Source organism: Clarias gariepinus, chromosome 9, assembly GCF_024256425.1.
Source record: "Clarias gariepinus isolate MV-2021 ecotype Netherlands chromosome 9, CGAR_prim_01v2, whole genome shotgun sequence".
Taxonomy (NCBI): domain Eukaryota; kingdom Metazoa; phylum Chordata; class Actinopteri; order Siluriformes; family Clariidae; genus Clarias; species Clarias gariepinus.
In genome coordinates, this window is record NC_071108.1 from 8603022 (window position 1) to 8626074 (window position 23053).

The following is a 23053-nucleotide window of genomic DNA, read 5'->3' on the forward strand; positions in this document are numbered from 1 at the left end:
CGTTATGTAATGCTATAATAGAATGTGTTTTTACTAAAGTGCTTAATATTGTCTACACTTAATTGAAAGTGAAAAAGTCCCCAAAAAGTCCGTCATCAAAGCAGTCACCATGTGGGGGGTGTCCAGGGAATCTCCTGACATTTAGTGGACCTTATTATTACCTGGGGAAGAGATGGCACAGTGTGATTTTTCTGTGCAATGTTCTCCTGGGAAAACTTGCATCCTGGCATTCATGCGGATGTTACTTTAACATGTACCATCTACCTAAACATTATTACAGAAAAAGTAACCCCCTTTTTGCAAGAGTATTCCCTAATGAAAGCAGGATAAAGCACCCTGCCAAAATTGTTTAGGAATGGTTTGAGGTACATGACAAAGAGTTCAAGGTGTTGACTTTGCCTCCAAATTCCTCATAACTCAATTTGATTGTACATCCACGTGGTGTCCTGGACAAACAAGTCCGATCCATGGAGGTCCCACCTTGCAATTTGCAGGACTCAAAGTATCTGCTCCTACTGTATTGTCTTGCTGCCAGATGCCACAGCACTTAAGAAGTTTTGTGGAATATGTGCCTCAATGGTTCAGAACTGTTTTGGTGGCACAATACGGTATCTACACACTATTAAGCAGGTGGTTTTAATGTTGTGGCTTATCTGTGTAAATTGTGCTTGTAAGTTAATTCTTTATGGCCATAAGATCAAAGTCACAAAATTGTAATGTAAAATTTTTTCCCCATTAATTAAAGATGTCCAATCATGATGGTCTTATGAAAAAAGACTAATTCAAATAATGACATAACTGAGAGCCAAATATTGCCATAAAAGTTACTTTCATGATGAATGTCTGTAAAACATTCACTTTTAACTATACATGTATGTTACCTGGACATTTTAAAGAAGGTCATTTTATTTATTCATTCGTCTTCTATTCTGCTTATCCTATACAGGAATGTAGGGGCCTGGATCCTATGCCGGGAAACCCGCCTAGTGCTCAAAGTCCCCTGAGATAGGCTTCAGTCCCCGCCACCTTGTAGAGGATAAGGCTGAAAAGGGTGCTAATCCGACGCAGTGCACACACACTACGGGCAATTAGCCTAAACTGCACATCTAAACCCACCAACTACAGGGAGAACATGCATGCACACAGACCTGAGCAAGACTCGAACCCTTAAGTCTATAGCACTAACCACTACGCCACCATGCAACCTAAGGTCATTTTAAAAGTCTTTAATGCCCCACTTTATTAAGAGATCACACTGGAGGATTGCATCAGGAAGGGTATCTGGTATAAAAAAAAAAATCCATGCGTATTCCTATGACGAATGACCCACTGTGGTGACCCCACCTAACATTTGTTTACAATTGAACAAATTACAGTAGTTCCCCAACACGTGTAAAACCAATGCCATCTGAATAGGGCTTATGAATTTCAACTCACTATCAAAGCATTCTGTGATCAGGCTGAAACTGGTAAATTATATATATTTTTTAAAAAGATTCCATACAAAATTGAGAATTAATGTGTGTGCCTTCAGAAGGTGGCCGCGTGTGCGTGAGGTAGTGACTTGAAGGCTGGTCGCACGAGCTCCCTGAACGCCCCCCCTTGTCCAATCAGCGGGCTCGGTGTGCGGCGCGTGCGGTGACGATGGGCGGCAGCGGCGACGCTCGCGCAATAAAACAAGAGTAAACGCGGCACCCGGTCGCCTTTGACCAGCGGGACTCAGCGGAGCGCGCGCACACTCGGGCTGAGTGGATGTGATGTACTGAGCGAGGACGTCTATCCACCTCTCTGTCTTTCTCCCTATATCTCTCTCTCTCTCGCTTTCTCTCTGCTCTCATACCGAATTGCGGAAAAACACATCCCACGAATCCCTTTCCCCCCTCGTTCTTCTCCAGTGGATAAGATCCCCAGGAAATCCTCCTCTGCATCTCTGCCTCTGCACAACTTCCTCCCTCGCGTGCTTTGTCTCTCAACTCGTGCCAACCTAAATGTTTTGGGTGCACGCGGAGACACACAGCGCCTTCTGACTCTCTGCTGGAGGAAAAGGATTCTGTCTGCTCTTCTCTGCTCCGCTCCGAGTCCTGACCCATCTCAGCCATGGAGAACGCTCACACGAAGAGCGTGGAGGAAGTTTACAGCTATTTCAGCGTGAACGAGAGCACGGGTCTGACGCTGGACCAAGTCAAACGCCAAAGAGAGAAGTGGGGTCCAAACGGTACGTAGGTGCTTTCAGACCCCGCTTTCAGAGTCATTTTACACTTAGACAGTAGCTACAATGAGATGCTCAACATCAACGTCCCGACTTTTGCGTCCGCACGCAAAACCATTGAATGCAGTGACGTCATAACATTTTGTCTCATTGCAATAAAAAGGCGTGCAGATTATGCTAACTGGTTTTCCGAATTACCCATAGTGTGTCAGTGTGTGTGTGTGTGCTCTGTAAGGGATTGGCACCTCATCCAGGGTGTACCCCAGCTCATGCTCTCAGTCTCCTGGGATAGGCTTCAGGTCCTTTGCGACCTTGTATACAGGATAAAGTGTATTTTTGAATTATTGATTTTTTTTTAACATGACACTTGGCTTGTTTTCTCTACTAATCATAAAACATCCTCTCTTTTTTTTTGTTTTGGGGATGGATGGTTCACAAAGTGACTAACCAGTTCGCAACCCAATGCATATATAATTCATTCGAATTTGAAGCTTTAATATTATATGCACGATACAGCATAATTCATAAGTTCTTGCTTGGATGTCCCTTTGCAGCCTAGACACTAAATATACACAGTAAACATGTATGATCAATGCAATAGTAATAAACATTTTTCCAAAAATATACAATAATACAAGATAATGTCAAAGTAAGAGAATTTAAAATTCATGACTATTTGAGAGGTTTCTTTTCTGCACGTAAGGAAGCCTGTCCTATCATAGGCGACTGCCTCTTTTTCTGCTTTTTTTTTTTAACTTACAAACTTTTTACCCAAGTTGTCCAACAAACTCTGAATGAAACCCCAAAGACATATTGAGTCTTCTTTGATCCTTTTTTGTCTAAGGTTTGTTTTTATGTTTGACTGCTTATTAGATGAACATTCTGTCTACGTCATAAATAATATTAAGATAGAATTTTCTGGACATCTCCTTTTTAAGTAATGTTTCCATAGGATGTCTGTAGTTATTATAATCAATTCACATGGGATTTCTGCATGGGAAGTAACAGAGATGGGAATGTCTTCATATGCTCTTTACAAAAATTCAGCAAATTACTTACTATATTAAGTTTGTTTTGAATTGTAACAAAATCTGAAAATTTACTACATTAATAGTTGAATAGCTGAGTTGTGTCTATACAATAAGGAAAGAAAAGATCAAGAAATTTATCAAATTTATAGTTCCTATTTTATATGGATTTCTCCCTAATTTTTAGTCATGTCCAATTCCAACTAGGAGGGCAAAGACTATCACATGCTTACTCTGACTGCATTTTTTTGAACTGCTGTTCATACAACGTCTGGGATGGTGTAACACACTCAAAGGAAAGCGCTATCTGGCCTTTCCGCTTGAATGAGCGCACAGATGCCCATGATTGGCTAGTGTCACTATGATTGATGTGACAGTGTGTGTATGCCACCTCCTCGAGAGAGCGTGGCCAATCTGCTTTCTAGACTCTAGACTGGCTATGGATAGCTGGAGCATCATTTGGGACTTGAACTCGTAATCCCCAGATGATGGGGTGAATGAGCACATTACCGCTGTGCCACTCGGGAGCTTTATTCGTACTGTAGTTCTTTATCTTTTTTGACAAATTGTTCTACAGGGGGTCATGAACTGCAAATGGTGGGAGAATTTTACGAATGCTAAATGTTTATGTAAGTAAGCATGTTTGGCCAAATTTGTATCCAAAAATAAATTCACAGTCAGCTGCAACATTTACCATGTCCTATAAATAACCCTGTTAACATCCTTAAATCTACATTTTAACACATTTCAGAATTTTCAAATAAATCACTTTAGAATTGTAACAAAATCAGAAGAAAAATTAATATTAAATCGGGGTATTTATAAAATACCGGTACTTACAAAATAGCAATACAAATACAAATCGGAACGTATTTATCGTGATAATATTATTGTAATGCGTGGTTCCGTGATTCCCATATCTAGTGAAAATTTAATGAAATAGTCACTTACAATTTTTTTACCAAGTTAGATTTCTTTGCAGTGCTTAGTAGAAAATAGGGGGCACAATGGATTTAACACAAAGACAACAGTTTATTTTGTTATCCAAACGACAAATAAATCTCTACATGTTTCCTGACTAGGGGTGGCTTTACAATGACAGGGTGGGCAGCTGCCACCCCATCCATTAGCTTACCATCTGACTTTCAGTTTTTGTATGGTGCCAAATCTGACTTTCAGTTTCTGTATGGTGCCAAATGTTATTAGGTACAGTTAGACAATGTTGCCAAAAATTTCTGGAATCTTAAAGAAAAAAAAACGTAACTTCTGACATATAACCAGTCATTACATTTGATTGGATGTGGTAAAGTCACTGTATATTGTACCACGAAGAAGAGAAAAAAAGAAAGGCAAAAAATAGTGTTATCCTTTCCACCCAGAGGTTTTTCCAAAAGCTAATCATCATCCTGGTGCTGTCATGTTACAGTCTGTAAATTTGTGTACCCATGACATGATTTCCAATATGATAGTGCATGTCACATAAGGCTTTTAACCCTAAAATTGTCAGGGGAAATGCCACGTTATGCCTTGCAAAATGTCTTCCATGTGATCATTTTGATCAGTGATTATCCTATAAATGAGAAATGTGTCTGGATTTTTATGGCTTAAATTTAATAAAACAAAACGAAAAAAAATCACAGCATGTCATGTTACCTGTCAAGTCCTTTGTCCTAAACAACTATAATAATAGACAAACTAATAAAGTGACCCTAACACTCATTCACTTTCAGTAACTGCTTTATCTTGGGCAGGGTCCTAGTGGACACAGCCTATTCTGGGAACATTGGGAACAAGCCGGGAATACACCCGGGATGGGATACCAATCAACCGCAGGGCACCATGGGCACACAGACACGTACACACCATCATTGACACATCGCCAAATTTATTTTAGCCAGTCCACATACTGTCTTTTTTTGATGTACCAGGAAACCAGAGAACCCAGAGGTAGCCCATAAAGCCTCAGGAAGAACTGATTGCAGGAATTTACTTGGCGTGGAAATTTATCATGAGTGTATCGTGTTCAGAAATGTTGAATTGTTGAAGAAGTGCCATTTTTTAGTTGCCGTTAATGCCAGAACTGATTGAACTAACACATTTTCATTGACTTTGGACTGTTCTGCTTTCTTTGTCCCTGCTGGTGTCCTCAATGTCCTCTGACTCGTACTCAGACTGTACCATATTTCATAGTAGGTAGGGCAAATGTAAATATATGTAAGCTGTAAAGGAAGGAGTATGGTGGTGTTTGCGCTACTTGTGTTGAGTCGCTTTGGGTAATTTGGTAAAATAACAATGCAAAAACCATTGCAATATTAATATTTTAAGGATAATTTCTCAGAATTCCATAATAATTATAATAATAATGTAATAACAGGTAGTTTATTATGTTTTAGACAATGTGTTATGTGTTAAACAATACTTTATTATGTTTAAGGTCTTGAAGGTTTTCTACCTTAAAGTGTTTTCTGAGGCTGATAAATAACATTATAGAGACGTATCAGTAGAATGGATCTCCATCGAGAATATTTTTGATGGGCCATTACTTCAGTTTATCCTACAGCGACATTCAATTTGGGATTCTTATTGGTTATAAGGTGTTTTTCTATAACGGCAGCTGAGCTTTCCTGCTATGAATGAAATCAGAGAATAATATTAATGTACTCATTCCTTTTTTTTCCTTTTGGGAGGGGATATTTTCCCCCAATTTCCTGTACCCAATACCTTCCCGTCTTAGTGTAAGGGAACTCTCTCACTACCAACCAAAAATTCTCATGGGCCTTCTCTGAGTTACGTGATGCCAGCTAACCGCATGTTTTCGTACTGCTGCACATGCAATGTTCAGGACAACATAGCACACTCAGAGGAAGACGTTATCAGTCCCTTATGCTTATGCAAGCTCAAAGACGCCCATGAATGGTCAGTGTCTCCATGATTTACGTAACAGGTATGCCAATCAAGAGATCACAGCCAATCTGCTCTCTAGACTTCAGGCTATTTATGGCTGTACAGTAGCATCACCCGGGAATCAAACTCATGACCTTCGGATGATAGGGTGAACTTGTTTCCTTTACATCACTTGGGAGCCAACAGTGCACTTATTTTAATACAGTATAACTTCTGCGTAACTTCGTAACAAAATACACCAATCAGCCATAACGTTACAATTAAAAAGATTATGCCCGGTTTTATGTGGGTTACTTTTGTGCCACCAGAGCAGCTTTGGCCCTTTGGAGCATGACACCAAAAGAGTTCTTACTGTCGGTGTGCTGTGGTTTCTGTCACCAGGACATTGGCAGCGAATCTTTTGGATGTTGTGGGGATCTCCATGTATTGGTATCTTTGGAATTTGGAAGCCGGGTTGGTGGTATTGGGCTCTTTGCCTGCCAGGCCCTGTGTGTGGCAGGCTGTGGTACACTGGGTGTTCTGGTGTCTTCCTTTCGTGTCCAGCATTGACCTTTTTCCTGATTTGTACTACATTGGCTTTTTCTTTGGGATCGGACCGGGGTCCCTACTGTTCTTATGTACTGTATACTGATACATAATTAAAAATCAATGTTAATACGTTAATGTTATGTGGTGTTGTTTTTATGGCTGATTGGTATATACAGTACATGGGCTTAATTTAATATAAAAAAAAATAGAATTAAAATTCGCAAGTCTCTAGTTCAATATAACTTTGTAAGTTTGACACATTCATAGCTATAACCCCAACCTGTTGCTAATGATTTTCCTGGAAAACCAGACCCCATTGTGTTTATTCATTACCTAGTAAATGTAATCAATACTCCCTATTTGTTTAAGCCTAATGTAAATATTATGATGATGGAATTTTCTATATCGTAATTACCTTTTCTCTTTTTTTCTCTTCTTGCTTGTGTGTGCAGAATTGCCCGCTGAAGAAGGTAATTATTATTTTTATCATTTACCAGTGCATTTATTTGAAAAAGCATTAAATAAACTGCATTGCATTCTAATGTATTATAATAGATACCTGTTTTTTTCTGTCCTATAGGAAAGTCATTATGGGAGCTGGTCGTTGAGCAGTTTGAGGATTTACTCGTGCGGATTCTCCTGCTTGCAGCTTGTATATCATTTGTAAGTACAATTAAGGAAAAAGAATAAGAATATGCATGTTAAAGGCATCCACATATTAAAGTATTTAATTCCAGCAACAAAAAAAACTAAATGAAATAGTGTGTATCAATTTAACTTAAACAGCCTCGTGGGGTGTGTATGCTGTGCAAGTGTGTGGATGAGTCCTTGTTTGCATGTGTGTGTGTTTGTCTTTGTCGTGTCTTGAGTTGCTCAGAGATCAGGAGGTTAAGCAGCTGAGAAAGCTGCTCCCGCACAGGAATGGTGAGAACAACATTCATTGCGATCAAGTGTCTGTCGCTATCTACCGAGCAAGACGTCTGGGCAGGATACTTCTGTCTCACTCCGACATGTTTACACTCCTTTCATTAGCCTGAAATGCTCCTGGAGGAAGTGGTGTAAAGCCACTTTCCTTTCCGTCTATCTTTGTTTCTTTGTTTCCCTTTGATGTGTGTTGTTCTCTCTGTCTTTCTTTCTTTTGGGATTTTTGTCTGTCAGTATGTATTTTCCGTCACTCTCTTTTTGCTCTTATTCTTTTTCATTTCTATTTGTTACTGTTTTTAATATTTTTTTCATGTTGTGGTTATTGTTATTCTTTTCTTTCTTTATCGTATTCACATTCATATTTTATTTTCTCCCTATTAACTGCTTTCCTTTTTGTTTTAAATTTTGCCCTTTTGTTTCTCCCTTTTATGTCTATCTTTCTTTCTTTCTTTATCTTCCTTTTTCCCCCCTATCTTTCTTTTGTACAAATCCTCAGGTTAGGTGATGGTTTGCAGTCACTGACCCTTGAGAGAGTGTATCTTGTGGTCTGAATGAAGTCAGCGGTCGGTTAAGCCGTTAAGTCTGTAAGTGCGTATGGTGTCGTGAACTCTGAACCACATGGCTGCGTGGGCAGCTTGCTACAACACAGCAGGCAGAGGCATGAGAGCCAAATGCCCACCTGGCAGTGTAAAGATAGCAAGGTGTCGGGCTTGGCTGTGTCACAGTTCTCCTGGAATGCATTAGGCCAGAGGGCATCGCTGCAGGACAAATTTAGCTCCTGACCTTCAGTAGGATGTTGGGTGTTCCAGCAGCTGGGGTAATTGTCCAGCGGTAGGAGCATTATCCATTGGCTAGTTCTATTTATTGGCCTCTACCAGTATTAGAAATGTAACTGTAAATGTAACACTGGTGTGTTTGAGTTGGAATTCATATACCTTAGTCTAGATCACAGACAACAATGTTATACAAGGTGCTATCAAAACATTTTCAAGGTTAGCTTTGTTTACAAGAAAGAACTTTATTATTTATTACTTACTTATTAATACTTTAGTGTTATCTAGTGAGTGAGGAGGTTGCGGAATTTCTCAGATGATCATTAGTTAAATGTCCTTCCGCTCTTGAAGCCACTCAGCACCTCGAACGATTCATTGCAGCAACACCATTAAATTGCTAAAACATGTCAAACACCTCAGTGGCGGATTTGTCCAGAATTTCACGTTCGCTCTTTGTTCTAACTTGCTGTCCATGATGAAGTAGCAGAAGTGGTAACGCACATGGTCAGAATAGCACCGGTTTCACAGCTCTGGATTTACACAGGACACAATGTCTTTTGGCACACTGACTTATGAAGCCATCTGTTGCCATGTTACAAAACTAGTCTTGAACCTTCTTTTTGATACCACCTCGTAATTATTACACTTTTTATTTAGTTATTATATGCTAATTGACTTGTCTTTTCCGTTAAATGGATTCCAAAACTTAGTATATAAAACTGAAGAAAAGTATAAGTAATGGCAACTTGAATCAGAAAAAAATTTAATGGCCCCCAAAAGTAAGCAATAAAATACTTGGGGGTGTGTTGGTAAAGGAATGACCTCAATACCGTGTGGTGCGATGCAAAGCTATTTTATTTGTATCATCCCAAAATAGATTATTTTCCCCTAAACTCAAGTCCAGAAGTGTTTCATTTCTCTTATACCACAGCACTTTGCTGCTGGAACATCATCTCTATCTGTTTATAGTTGCATTTAATATTGTGGATTATCAGCACAACTAGTTCCTGTAGTCACTCCAAACAGTCACTCGCACTCACGCACACACACACCACCTTATTTAAGAAAAGTTTATATCCACAAGTTTTTGCCGTGTTTTCGCCATACAAGTTCCTGTGTAAGCTGTTACTATAGAAAGTGTAACATGTTAATATCAACAATGTACAGTAGATTGAACTAATGTTAGGGCTGAATTCATAGAAAATTAATCAACACCTTTAGACCAGAATCGATCATTTATAAGCGCCATGGCATACATAATATAATGCTACTTTTGTTTTGCATATATATATATATAAAATATAATTCATGAGATTTAAATTTTTGTTTTTGTCTAACTATTTCATCTGCAAGTAAGCCAGAAGCCTAGAGAGTCTGCCCATGATTTTATTACATTAGGACGGTGAAGGAAGCCAGACTGCAGCAGTGGCATTCTCGTGTGTAGCACAGTGTTTCTGCGCTCCAGAATTTTGATGCTGCTTTGTGTGACTTGTCAGGCGAATCACTGCAGATGGTGGCTTTATGCATATAAAACAGCAACAAAAAAGGCTTTCGAGAAACAGGCACTGTTCAGGCGCGCAGTCACTCAAATGAGTGGTGAAGGTTTGCTCTGCTCGGCTTTACTGTCTGGCACCTTTGAAACAAACAACACGATTACTAAACCTAAACTGTATGTACTTAGTCTGGTGCTTTATACTGTATCAGCGTCCAATAACAAGACGGGCGTGTAAACAGCACAGGGACACTTATTCACAGTGGCGTTATTGCTCATAACATCAGACAGTGTTTTTCAGTTCGTAAATTATGACGGCTCTTGATTATAGGTTGTGTGTGTATGTGTGTGCATGCTGTATCAATGCTTTCATGGCTTTATAGATTCCATATCAGACTTCCGTCCTGGAGGAGTCTCAGTACTGCAGAGTTTAGCATTTGACCTAATTTCTTTATTTAACAGGCCTTATTAAACTCTGCGGCTAATTAGCCGGAGATTCACAGGCTGAATTTGGGATGGTGGAAAGAGAGGGAAAAAAAAAACAAATCTCTGCAGTGTTAAGACACTATAGACTTCCAAATCATAGGAAATACAGCATGATTGGCGGGTTTGGAATGTTTAATAATAACTGGAAGCTGACTAGAAGCTGGTTTTACGTTAGAGGACCAGAGACTGGAGGTCGCTGCTACATCATGCATCTAAAATCAGCAAGAGATTACCCAACTCTCTAGACAGATACGAAATGTAAATTATGCATGCTAATGGAGGAAAAAAAAGCAAAGAAATTCATATTACTTCATCCGCACCTCAACATCATGCAGTCTGTTATGTGCTATGCAGTACAGCCAAGATTTTGTTTTATGCATTAATTACACAGTCTCAAGTAAACTTTAGTCATTCGATTCATGTTAATATGAATACGGTATCTCTGTCTTTCTCTCTAGGTTTTAGCCTGGTTTGAGGAAGGCGAAGAAACAATAACAGCCTTCGTGGAGCCGTTCGTAATCCTGCTTATTCTTATAGCCAACGCCATCGTTGGTGTGTGGCAGGTGAGTTAATATTGGCATGTACTTGGTTTTTAAAGTCGCACCCTTCTGCACGCTTCCTAAAGGAGCAGTTTGTAATATTTAGGGCCCTTTGAAGATACCGTGAAGCCTTCACCCCAAGCATGATTTAAAAAAAAAAAAGTGTGTTTAATTGGCATGATCCTGAGTAAGAAGATCTCCATATGAAGAAATTAGGTTAACCCTTTACCAGGAAATATTTTATATCTTTAAAATGGTAAAAATCCTAACCTAAAATTACAGCTGCACCTTGAAGAAGTGTTCACGTACTTGCTTGTGAAAGAGAATTTTTTTTAATGAGCACTATTTGAAAGTACTCTTGCAGACTTTTTTTTTTTTTTTTTTTTTTAGCTAGAAATATAACTAAACCTTCAACAAAATGCTTGGACTAAAAATATCTACTTTTACCCGTATACTTGGAAAACGTCCACACTTACAAATGGCTCCATTTTTAAATGTTTTATTTTTTCTTCCCAGACTGATTGTATTTATAATAAATCGAGATCTTACTCTTGCTCTTGCCTCTATAAGCTAAATAAAGTGTCTAAGCTTTAAATCTTGCCAAAAAAGCTCTTCTCTTCCGCAAAACAGTGCGACAAGAAAATTCATGCATGGTTAACATGTAATATCCTTTCACTTCCAAAAAAATGTGGGGTTGTATTCGTAAACATGAATCACTCACGCAGATATTGTAGTGGCTACGCAGATTTAGTGCAGACGGCATTTTTCCTGCCTGTAAGCGTCCTCTGTGTTTTTTTTTCTCCACTTAAAAAAATTGACAGGAGCGTAACGCGGAAAATGCCATCGAGGCACTTAAAGAGTACGAGCCGGAGATGGGGAAAGTCTACAGGCAGGACAGGAAGTCTGTGCAGAGGATCAAGGCCAAAGACATCGTACCGGGGGACATCGTGGAAGTAGCTGGTAAGACTGGGAACACTTAGCACAACAGCTCAAACATGCTACTAAATGAACCATTATGTAATGATGCTCTGAATAAAGGCTGCCGTGTATCTCTCTGTGCTTTGATTAACTACTATGAGAACCACCACCCACGCATACCCACATACACATACACACACTCACGTGCACCCCCACATCACATGCCTCTAGTAAAGCTTTTGTCCTTCCTAGGAGTTCTCAGAGAAGATCTTTCCTCCCTTTCTCTTTTTCCCTGTCTTGCTTACACACATATAGGCACACACTGCACTCTCCACATGTGCAGAAATGCAAAAGAGCTCACGATCAGCTCACAAAAAAAAAAGATTAGGGCGTTGATTTATTTCACCCCTGCAACTTCTGGAAGTTTTAGGAAGATGCTGTTAAATTTTGTTGTGTGTTGATGCACGATAGCTTTTACATTCACCGTGCCATGGGCTATATATATTTTTTTACAAACCTGTTAAACCAGGCTGAAAGTCATAGAAATTTTGGAGTACGAGTGTGGGATGATGGTGTAGGTTGTAATGGATTTTTTTTCCTTTTGTTCTAGAGTGGTGGTCGGTTTTATTTTTATCTGCTTGGCGAGATTATGGAATGTGCTATGTATAGCTAACACTGGCAATAGTGAACATGACAGGTGTTAAGTTCTTCATGGAGGCTCCACCACCCCGTGTCCTTTATCCTCATTGCTGTACTGGAGTATCGCTGTGTGTGATGTGTACGATGTCCACACGAATGTCAGCATCATCTTGACAATGCCACTGAAAGTTTCATTTTATGTTAATTTCAGTAGCAGACATGAAATGACATGAACATTTTAGGTAAACATTGATTGAGCAACGAATAACATATATAAACCTTTTTTTAAGCGGTTAAACTTGGAGTGAAATTTAATCAAAATGCTTCCATGGAAACCTCTTTTCAACATCTGAGCTGGTTGTTAGAGTGATGGAACATTCAGGCATTCAGCTGTGTGAATGAGGCAGCGTGACAGGGATCTGCTGCCGTGCTGCTTGGTGAAGAGCCGATCAGTTATTAGAAAAAGGAATTTATTTAATAAAGCACAATCAGAGTAATTCATTTACATTTACGCATTTGGCAGACGCTCTTATCCAGAGCGACTTACATTTTTATCTCATTATACATCTGAGCAATTGAGGGTTAAGGGCCTTGCTCAAGGGCCCAACATTGGCAACTTGGTGGTTGTGGGGTTTGAACCTGGGATCTTCCGAACCGTAGTCCAATGCCTTAACCACTGAGCTACCCCTGCCCACATACTTTTCACATACTTAATTCACATACTTAAACATACATAATTCACATACTTTTCAATTTGTAATGGTTTGATGAATTTTGTTATTTTATAAAACTATTAGTGTGAGGATATCCATGGAGACAGACGCCAAGTGCAGATAGGTTTGTTAAATAAATGGCTAATCAACATCCAAAAGGCTGAAAAACAACCAGTAGCTAAATAAAAACAAATCAATATAAGGACGAGGCAATGACAGGAAAAGCATAACAGGGGAATGCTTATTTCTTATGAGAATTTAAGGTAGGTAACTTATTAGGAGGAAGCACAAGCAAAGAAGGAAGTGAGTGGGGCGGACCACAAAAGAAGAGTTTTCCAAAAATGTGAGTGCGGGTGCCCTCTTGTAGGGAGCCAGAGTAGGGAGCAACAACCACGTTGAGGCCAAAGTAGGGTTTGACGGACATGGTGAGGCCAGAGTAGGGAGCAATGATTACGGTGAGGCCAGAGTAGGAAGCAATGATTACGGTGAGGCCAGAGTAAGGAATGAGGTCCACGGCAAGGCAAGAGTAAGGAGCTACGGCAAGGCCAGAGTAGTTAGCAACAATCCCTACCCATAGTAAGGAGGGAGACAACCGCGATGAGGCCAGAGTAGGAGTGACGTTGGCTATGTTGGGGGCAACACCATATGTACGGAGCGATGACCATAGACAGAGAGTAGAGTGATGATCATGGGAACGTTAGATCGGGGAGTAAAGACCATCATGTCCTTAGCCGAGGAGACAGGCGTTCTCAACCGAGTGAGGCCGAGAAAAGATCTGATTGTTAGTTCTCTCTTTCTCAGGGATATAAAGTTTTAGTACCTGATATGTGATGTGTCATTTATGGATTTTCTCTCACTTACTCTCTATTTTCCATATGGATAATGAACAACAGTCACTAAGTTTACATGGATCCTAATATTTCGCTAACAATCAGAATAAAGCTGCGCTCGCGTAAGCGCCACTGTTGAAAAAGACTGGCCTTATGTGGCCCGAGTCTGGAGAAGATTTCATAACCTCATGTGTCTTTTTATGTTCTAGCTCTCTCAGCATGCAGTCTAGAAAGGGATTATGTATTGTAACAGATTTGGCCACGAACAGAATTGCAAACAGTACAATCCGTCCTGCTGGTCAGCACCTAACAGCGTTGTGTGCATTTCAGTCTAAGTCTTATTGTCATCATGTGGCCTGCCATGTGCATTTTGGGTAATAAACAAATTGCACAGACTTCATACTCTGGTATGGAAGATCATTTATATTTATACCACTGTTCATATTGTTCAGAAGGTGTTGATTAATATTTTAAGAGCATATCTGACAGTAGTTATAGCTGCAAGGTTTAATAATGCGTTTGTTTTAATAATAGCAAGTTGCGCAAGAACTTGTATGGCTGATGCTCCAAATGGGTTTTAAAAACAACAGTTATAATAGTTGATACGGTGCCGTTTCCTTTTAGGTGATGTATATTTTTAGAAGGCGCCTCCGATCTCAGCATTTTTGTGTTTTTAAAGTGGAAGAAGAGGATGTTGGACTTTTTTTTTTATCTGAGTAACCATGGCTATGTTTTTTTCTTATTTAACTTCAAGAGAGAAAAAAAGTGCTTTGTGGATGCTCCAAGACTTTACACGTACAGTACCAGTCAAAGGTTTGGACACACCTTCCAATTAAATTGTTTAGTGATTTATTTTCTACATTCCAGAACAATACTGGAGATTTAAAAACGAGGATATACCACCTATGGAATGATGTAATTAAGTAACAACAGCAACAGACACGAAGGTCAGCCTTTCTGTAATAGTTTTTGCAAGAACAGTATTTTCAAGTGCATTTGCAAAACCCATTAAGCACCATAATGAAACTGGTTCTCATGAAGACCTTTCCAGGAAAGCAAGACCAAAATTTACCGGTGCTGCAGAGATGTTCATTTAGAGTTACCATCATCAGAAATCAGCAGTTAACAAACAGCATGTCAGATTAGAGGCGTTATAAAGGTCCTACGGAGCATAAGTAGCAGATACACCTCAATATCAAATTATATTATTGCATATGTTGGACACAGAATTGTTATACAGTGTAGAAGGAAATTAAAATCAGGAAGGATTATGGAACTAGAAGCTGTGTAGAAACTTTTGATGGTGGTGTAAATAACAAGCATTTTTAAAAAGTATGACGTATTTTTTTTTTTATTGAAAACTGTGGTTTAAGAGGAATATAACACTTAGCACACTGTGATGTGCTTCATTTCCAAGTAGCTTCATGCTAATGTATGAATACACCGTCCCAAAATTAAATACAGATACCATTGATGCATTTGAACACATTGATACTCCGGGGTGGGCTTTCAGAGTCTCTCTCTCTTACCTCTGTCCGTAAAAAAATGGATAAGAATAATTATGGTGACAAATTTGTCATAGCAGAGGGCCTAATTAGTTTGTAAGACACCATTCCTAGAAGACATTTCGATGTGACTAATTAGATATATCATAATCCAGGACAAGGTTTTGTCATATTATGGACTAATATATCACAAAAAAGAGTTTCAATGCTGTATTTATTAGAAATGGGAATCAGGACCTGATGATACAATATTATCACAATACCTATTTTACGCATTCAGCTGCAAAATTCATAAATTACAAATGAATAAAAAAATCATGCGCTAACATCAGTATGGCGATATGGGAATTCCCATAGTAAAGAAGCATATGTAACTGAATTGCTTTCCCCCGATCTCAAATATTTATACAATATATATGAAACATCAAATGGGCAATGGCCAAAGCTCTGTATGAAATCTCATGTGTAACTTTGATATATTAACATGTACGTGTGCTTTAGCTTAGAGCTTGTGATGACTTGCTTGATAGCTTGAAGCATACACATAATATACACGTTGTTTAAGCAGGTGCACGCTCTTCAAATCTAGTTTCTGAACAAAACCAAAAAGTGGTCCTTTGTCTCTTCCATTGCTCTCGATTCACTTTGATGTTTGTTGAGGCTCATAGTACAAACCACATCACATGTACACCACTAGCATATGATTACCACCACCAGTGTTGTGCCTGATCATATAACCATGGGCATAATAAAATATATTGCTTTTTTTCCCCAAAAAATCTCTAGTACTTTAGTACCTTATCAATAACGGTTTACTGTGCAACTCCACATGTCACCATCACTGATTGTTTTCCTGCTGCAGCAATCCTGATTGTGGTTGTAAAGCGCAAAATGGCTACAGCCGAGGATGTCCAGTCCTAACCGCCCGACTCCTTCTTCTCATCTTTCCATTGCATTTGAAAGGCCATATGTCATACAACACCAGATAATATGTAATGGAAATGTTATAAGTGTGTGATTTATACCTTTTATCAGCTGTTGAATGGAAGGAAATCCCCCTCACATCAAGCCGGGAGGGATACACATTGTAGCCTGTGATTGATAACAGCACTGAGTTCTCCTATTGTTGGCTCCCAAAGAGATGACCGTAAAAGGAAGCGCTCCTAAGGTACCTCCTCTTGCTCCTCCTCAACCGGCCCAACCCACTGTCCTCAAGAGTGCTGCAATTTCAAACATGCCGGCCAGCATGCAGGATTGCTCCAGAGCTGGCAATCATCTCCCATCACCGAGGGGGCTCGCGAAGAGGAACGGGGCTGCTGTCAGGTGGATTGTGCATTCACACTGACATGAAGGGAACAGGTGCCTAGTGTGCAGTTTTCTGTTCATCACAAGCATCAGAACAAGTATCTAAGTAGCAGATGTCTTCTTCCGTTCTTCTGATTCTAATCAGTCAGATCCAGTGGCTTAGGTTCAGAGGGTAGGAACATGACACTGTCTGGTGTTTAGATGTTATCTCAAACTGTTCGTGATGTACGGATTTCTCTAGGGAAGTAACGAAAGTAGTAACTTTCTACTGCACTGTGGTATCAGCATAGTTCTCACCTCAGGCTATTTATACAGCACCTTCTTTTGTACTTACGAGTATCACAAGGCAGCTTTATATAATAGCTAACAAAAAGGTAAAATGAATCAACATGAACATTTGGAGACCCAAGTTCTCATTTTTTTCATGATTTTTTTTAAACATTGGGTTGGGATTTGGGGAAAAATGTTTTCCATCATAGGTTAAATTTTTTTTTTGTAAAAAGTGTTTTTTGATACACAAACGATTAAGGAATAATTAAAATAAAAATTCATACATCTTCTGGCCATACAACTTACCCTGTGTAGGGTCGTGTGGTGTCGCAGAGAACACTGAGCAGAGGTCAGGGTACATCATGGATGGGGTACCAACACATCGCAGGGCACAAGCACACACTCACACACACCCAAGCACATAGTACGGGCAATTTGGAAACATCAATCAACCTACATTCCTATGGACTGTGGGAGGAAAGTGCAAACTCCATGCACAAAGACTGGAGGCGAGATTCGAAACCCCATCCCTGGAGGTCTGAGTGGACAATAAAAACTGCTAAACCATGTTTCCACTCGAACATACTTACAATTATAATAATACAGTAATTAGTTTTTGCACCAAGTTTTTGTACCTGCAAAGCTGCACCTAAAAACTAAAACACCATTTTTATTAAAGGTTTAAAAACATTCTGGGAAAATAATTATTTTATTGTTCAATTTAAATCACTTGTTTAAACTGCCACACAGCCTTTATCATTAAACAAGCTACAAAACAGACTCTTCTACAGACTTAAGAAGTACAATCGGAAACTTGTTGACCATCAGTAACTTGTAATAATTTTAAAAACTCTAATGTTTTTTTTTTTTTTTTACAAAGCCTGTACCAAAAGTAATGCAACATTTGCATACTTTTTTTTATTAATGTCGACCATTGAAACTGCACATGCAGGTAGTGCGATGCATTACCGTTAAACTCAACTCTTGAATCCTCTTTGGAAATCGCCTTTGTTGCAGTTGACGGTCTCCTACTGCACTGTTGCTTTTCCCTTCTTTACACTTCTTTATTAATTTGTGAACCTTCATTCTCTTGTCAATAATGTTGTCCCTGTAAACATTCTGTAGCACAGTCATTAACTGCGACAAAGGGGATTTTCTAAGAGGTTTCAAAAGTTGTGTTCAATGATGACGCTGGTGATGGAGACTATGTTAAGTAGTACCTTTTTATAGAGAAAGAGATACACAAGCAACATATGCAATTTAAACAACCTATTTGTGCATAAATAAAAATTTATGCATTACATTTGACACTTTTTACACTTTTGCTTTACTTTGGGTACAGCCCTTGTATATTATTAACGTATATATCATGATCAGTCTAATCTAAAGCTATTAGTAAACATAACGTTGCACTTGTTCACAACCCTTGCCATTTACCTACGTCCACATGTTTCATAACCTATTCTGCTGTACATGTTTTAGCTCTTTAGCTTCAGTTCCCACTCAGAGCGCTGCAGATGGTGCCGGCCATGTTTATTTAACCTCAGTGCTCATTCTCGCTGTATAGATGAGGCCACTTAACAAGATCCATGTGACTGTTTATAAAAGCCAAAGTGCTGGGAACTCTGTACAAACTCACACAGCGGGTTATGACTGGCTACCATGTCTCCATTCTGTTACCGACATCATGTTTTTTCTTTGTTAGCATGTATGTGATCGATCGGTGCGACAGGAGCTATGAACTTCTTTGGCCTCTTTTCTCCCACTCCTCTCTCCAGCACCTGGCTGTGACTCATGTGTTTAGTATTGTGCTGGTTCTGGGTACGCCGTGTGTCGTGTGTAGGTGTTCTAGAGGGTGCAACGCTCTCAAACTGCCCGGTCGAGCCGAGAGGAGGCGGATATACGAGTGAAGAGGAAGGATAAGCAGCTAAACAGCAAGCAGAGGAGAGAGGAGGACAAACACGTACCTGTAGGCCACTTTGCAAGTAACAGTGCTAGGCTGGGCTTTGAAGCTGCTCCTGTAACTTCTGAAAAAGGACTTATCTCAGGGAATGCAAGATCGGTTAAAAATGCTGGAATAAGCTCCAGCCAGCTCTCGCTGAATCAATCACACAATTTACCACTGATGTATTTCAGGTCATGGTATTATTCCTGCATGTGGTACTTCAGTTGGAAAGATCAGTGATTAGAGGGAAATAATGTCTCAGAAAGAATGCTTTCTTTCATTCATTCATTCATTCTTTCTCTCTTTCTTTTAACTGTTTTTTACAATGTTGAATGCCTTAATCTAGCTGATTAGAAAGGTGTTGATTAACTTTCCATAGTCTCAGAGATTGTCTATAATTTTTCTAATACATTTCTTTAGTAGGAAGATATTCGCATCACATGATCCACATGAAAGATATAAAAGGAGTCTTCTGCTCAACTGTTTTGTAACAGCAAGTTTAACCCTTGAAAGTCTTTAGGAAAGATACAGATATTATTGCGTATTTTGGTTTCTTAATTACATGACAAGCTGCATTTTGTCTTAGTGAGAAAAAAAAAAGAATAATAAAGGAGCGCTGGTAAGGGGCGACTGTTTATAGATGCTATAACGTAACTAACAGCAGGAACTAACTTGACTTGTGGGTGTCCCGTAACATTAAATGTTACCTATAAATAGTTAAAAAAGCACAACATGTTTTTTTATTAATATTCTATATTATAAGATATGGTATATGATCTGCTGTGGTATAAAGAGGAAGAAAACATGTGGCATGAGCTTTAACAGAAAGGAATATACTTTTGGGTTTTAGCAGTAGGTTCTCTCATTATTAGTGGATTATTTTTGTATAACAGCATGACTCTTGTGCTTTACTACTTACTGTAGCCCACAGGTACACTATGTCAGGTCATGCAGCATGTGTGTGATTGTACTGTATGCCGATAAGATTTCACTTCAAGCATAAACCATTATAGTTAAATGCATTTTTGGCGAACCAGAGCAACGAAATCAAAGCGACTCATAACACTTGCATAAAATGTTTAGGTTTTTTTTATAAGTCGGTTATACATCACTTGTGTTATATAAGGAATAAGTAACTAGTAATAAGGAAGATGGGTGGTGGGATGCAGACCAACACAACGTTTAACTTAATCTGCCAACAAATAAAAATTTTTGTTAATTAAAGAATTACTCATTTTCTAAATTATATTTATAGTTGCATTTATTTATAGTTGGAGAAACAGACCACTACAGGGTTTAAGTCATCCAATTTATTTTAAGTCTATTCACGTGTGCATTATAATTATTATTATTATTATTATTAGCAAATGATTCATCTAGAGATAAATGAAAATACTGCGTAAGCAGGACCTTTATCTTTTTATAAGATTTTATTTTTCCCAAAGCAAAACCCAACATATTACATGTAAATAGAGCGCTGAGATGTTGCTGTGTAATGGAACCTGACTAAGACAGCATTTTGCTCTCCTTAACGTGGTTATAAATCATTCACAACCTTTGGCATTGTGTAATTAATTGGAGAGGTTTGTAGCTAAATTGTTTGTACAATATAAGTCCTTAAGTCTATTAGGAGACAGACATCTCTACAGAAACAGCACCATGTTGTGTTTCAGTTTTGTTGAAATTTCTTGTCTTTGGATCATGTCCATAAACCAAGTAAGCCGCTGAACAGTATGTTCCCAGGTCTACTTCACATCGCTCAGGAACGACAGTGCCTGTTTGACCTCTGCGATTCGCTCATCCTTATTTGCTTGCTGAAATGGAATCGCTTTGCCTGCAAACAATGCCGGCTGACCTTCAGAGAAGTGTGGCACCCTTCATTCAGTACATTGTTCCTCATTTAGCAGGCTGAAACAAGTGCCTGAGCAGTATTATGTCTTTCTAAGAAGAGAGCTGCCAGACTGCTGCTATATGCCCTCACCTCTGTAGCTCCAGCTGATGCGTATCGCGGCCTGTGCGCAAATCCCCTACGCTAAGATCGAGTTGCACGTGCCTATGTTCTGGCCAGCGCCAAGGCCGCGAGGCAGCCATTGTTGTTGTCTGTCATTTTTCACATCACAGTACTCAGCAGTAGCCTAAATGGAATTGATATAATGTTGGGCAGAAAACAACATGGTGAATAGCTCTGCAACATCACAATAATATAATAATATAATATTTTGATCGATTTTATTTTTAAAAAAATACAATGCAATGGAACCCTGAAGGCCTGAAAAGTACTGTATCAGTAATTTACAAACATGATCCCAGTCTGCTACTTATCTTCAATAAGATTGAGGTTTTGGGAGAGTTTCAATCCGGTTTGATTTGTTTTAACTGACAGCCAAACGCTCTGACCTCCTGCAGCTCTTCCTGTTTCAGGCAGCTGTTCTCGTGCGTCCACATTTAAACCTGATCATCGGTACATCAGGGAACAGATCAAAATTGTTTTTCCATGTTTGGCCCGGTGTATTGTTGCTCCCATGCTATTCTTTTCTCTCATGCTAAAGGGAATTGCGTGTGATGATAAGACTGTTTTGTTTGTTTGTTTGTTTGTTTGTTTTGTCCAGAGGAGGGAATGTTTTGTCTTTGGCAAGGATCTTGTCCTTTTTCATTGTTAGTTGTGGAAATAATTCATGCATGAAAGAGTATGCTTGGGCTTTGAATATAGTTGATCTTTCCCCTTGAGGGCTCTTTTATATGCACTCATTATGTCTACATTTCTAAATAATCTGAATTACTCAGTATACAGTGCATTTAAATACATTTTATACAATGTATTTTTATTCAAACTAAAATATTCCTAGTCTTAATAATTTCAATTACAGCTCATTAAAATGCATTATCTCAAAATATTTAAATATTTTCTAGGAGCAATCTAAAAAAAAAAACGAAGGTTTGAAAATGTATACACTCTGTATTCATCAAAGCGGCATGGCACGGAGGTGATCAGCCAGTGGCACTGCTTAGGCATTATTGAAGACCAGGTTGCTTTGATAGCAGCCTTTACCTCATCTGTATTGTTTCTCATCTTCTTCTTGATATTAATATCGAAGATATTTAAGTTAGGCAAGTTGGCTGGCAAATCAAGCTCACTAATATCATAGTCAGCAAACCAGTTAGTGGTAGTTTTGGCACTGTGGGCGAGTGCTAAAAAAAGAAAATCAACAGCTCCATAAAGCTTGTGGTGAGCAGACAGAAGCATGAAGTGCTCTAAAATCATCACCGACTGTGGAACCTTCACACTGGACTGTATATTGTTTACAATGCTTGGTATCATGTATTTAGTTCTAAACGAGAGCTTTATAGAGCATTGTTCCAAAAATATATATTTTTTCAAGGGTTTGTTAAAGGTAGAATGTTGTGCTTAAGAAGAAAAATAAGGAAGCTCATACACTAATAAAGCTCGTACACACATTCAAAACTGTCCCTAGTCTGTATCGAACAATTACATTATCAGTTTAAAAAAATGCAATCAATAAACAATTTTTCTAAGTAATTGAAGGTTTTAACTAATCTTTTTTGTGCTTTACTCTCTCTCTCTCTCTCTTTCTCTCTCTCTCTCTCTCACACACACACACACAAACACACACAATCTGATGTTTGACTTAATTTGTCCCTCTCTTATGTTTTTTTTCATCTGTCCAGTGGGAGACAAAGTGCCTGCAGACATCCGTATTTGTTCCATCAAGTCCACCACGCTGAGAGTGGACCAGTCCATCCTCACGGGTAACTTAAAGCAAAAAACACACAAACTAACACATCAACGTGCTCATAAACAAGCACACCAGTTAGCACACTGATTCGGAATGACGTGTGCACGTTAGCAAGCTATATATTGACACTTGCTATCTTTGTCTGTCTGTGCGTACAGGCGAGTCTGTCTCCGTCATTAAACACACTGACCCTGTTCCTGACCCTCGAGCTGTCAATCAGGACAAGAAGAACATGCTGTTCTCTGTGAGTGCCATCACATGGTGGCTGTGCTGATTTTTTTTGGCTAGTT

The 23053-nt window shown here is 39.0% G+C and overlaps 1 protein-coding gene across 2 annotated transcripts in view; it reads left to right on the forward strand.

The window, feature by feature from the left end:
* Positions 1–1698: 1698 nt before the first annotated feature.
* Positions 1699–23053, forward strand: part of atp2a2a (ATPase sarcoplasmic/endoplasmic reticulum Ca2+ transporting 2a) — a 36801-nt gene continuing 15446 nt past the window's right edge. For both annotated transcript variants that reach the window (XM_053503376.1, XM_053503377.1), the window contains exons 1-7: positions 1699–2215; positions 7122–7139; positions 7250–7332; positions 10803–10907; positions 11705–11843; positions 22696–22776; positions 22922–23007. In XM_053503376.1, coding sequence (XP_053359351.1) covers positions 2098–2215; positions 7122–7139; positions 7250–7332; positions 10803–10907; positions 11705–11843; positions 22696–22776; positions 22922–23007 — 630 coding nt within the window. In that variant the 5' untranslated portion in view covers positions 1699–2097. The remainder of the gene's footprint in view (positions 2216–7121; positions 7140–7249; positions 7333–10802; positions 10908–11704; positions 11844–22695; positions 22777–22921; positions 23008–23053) is intronic.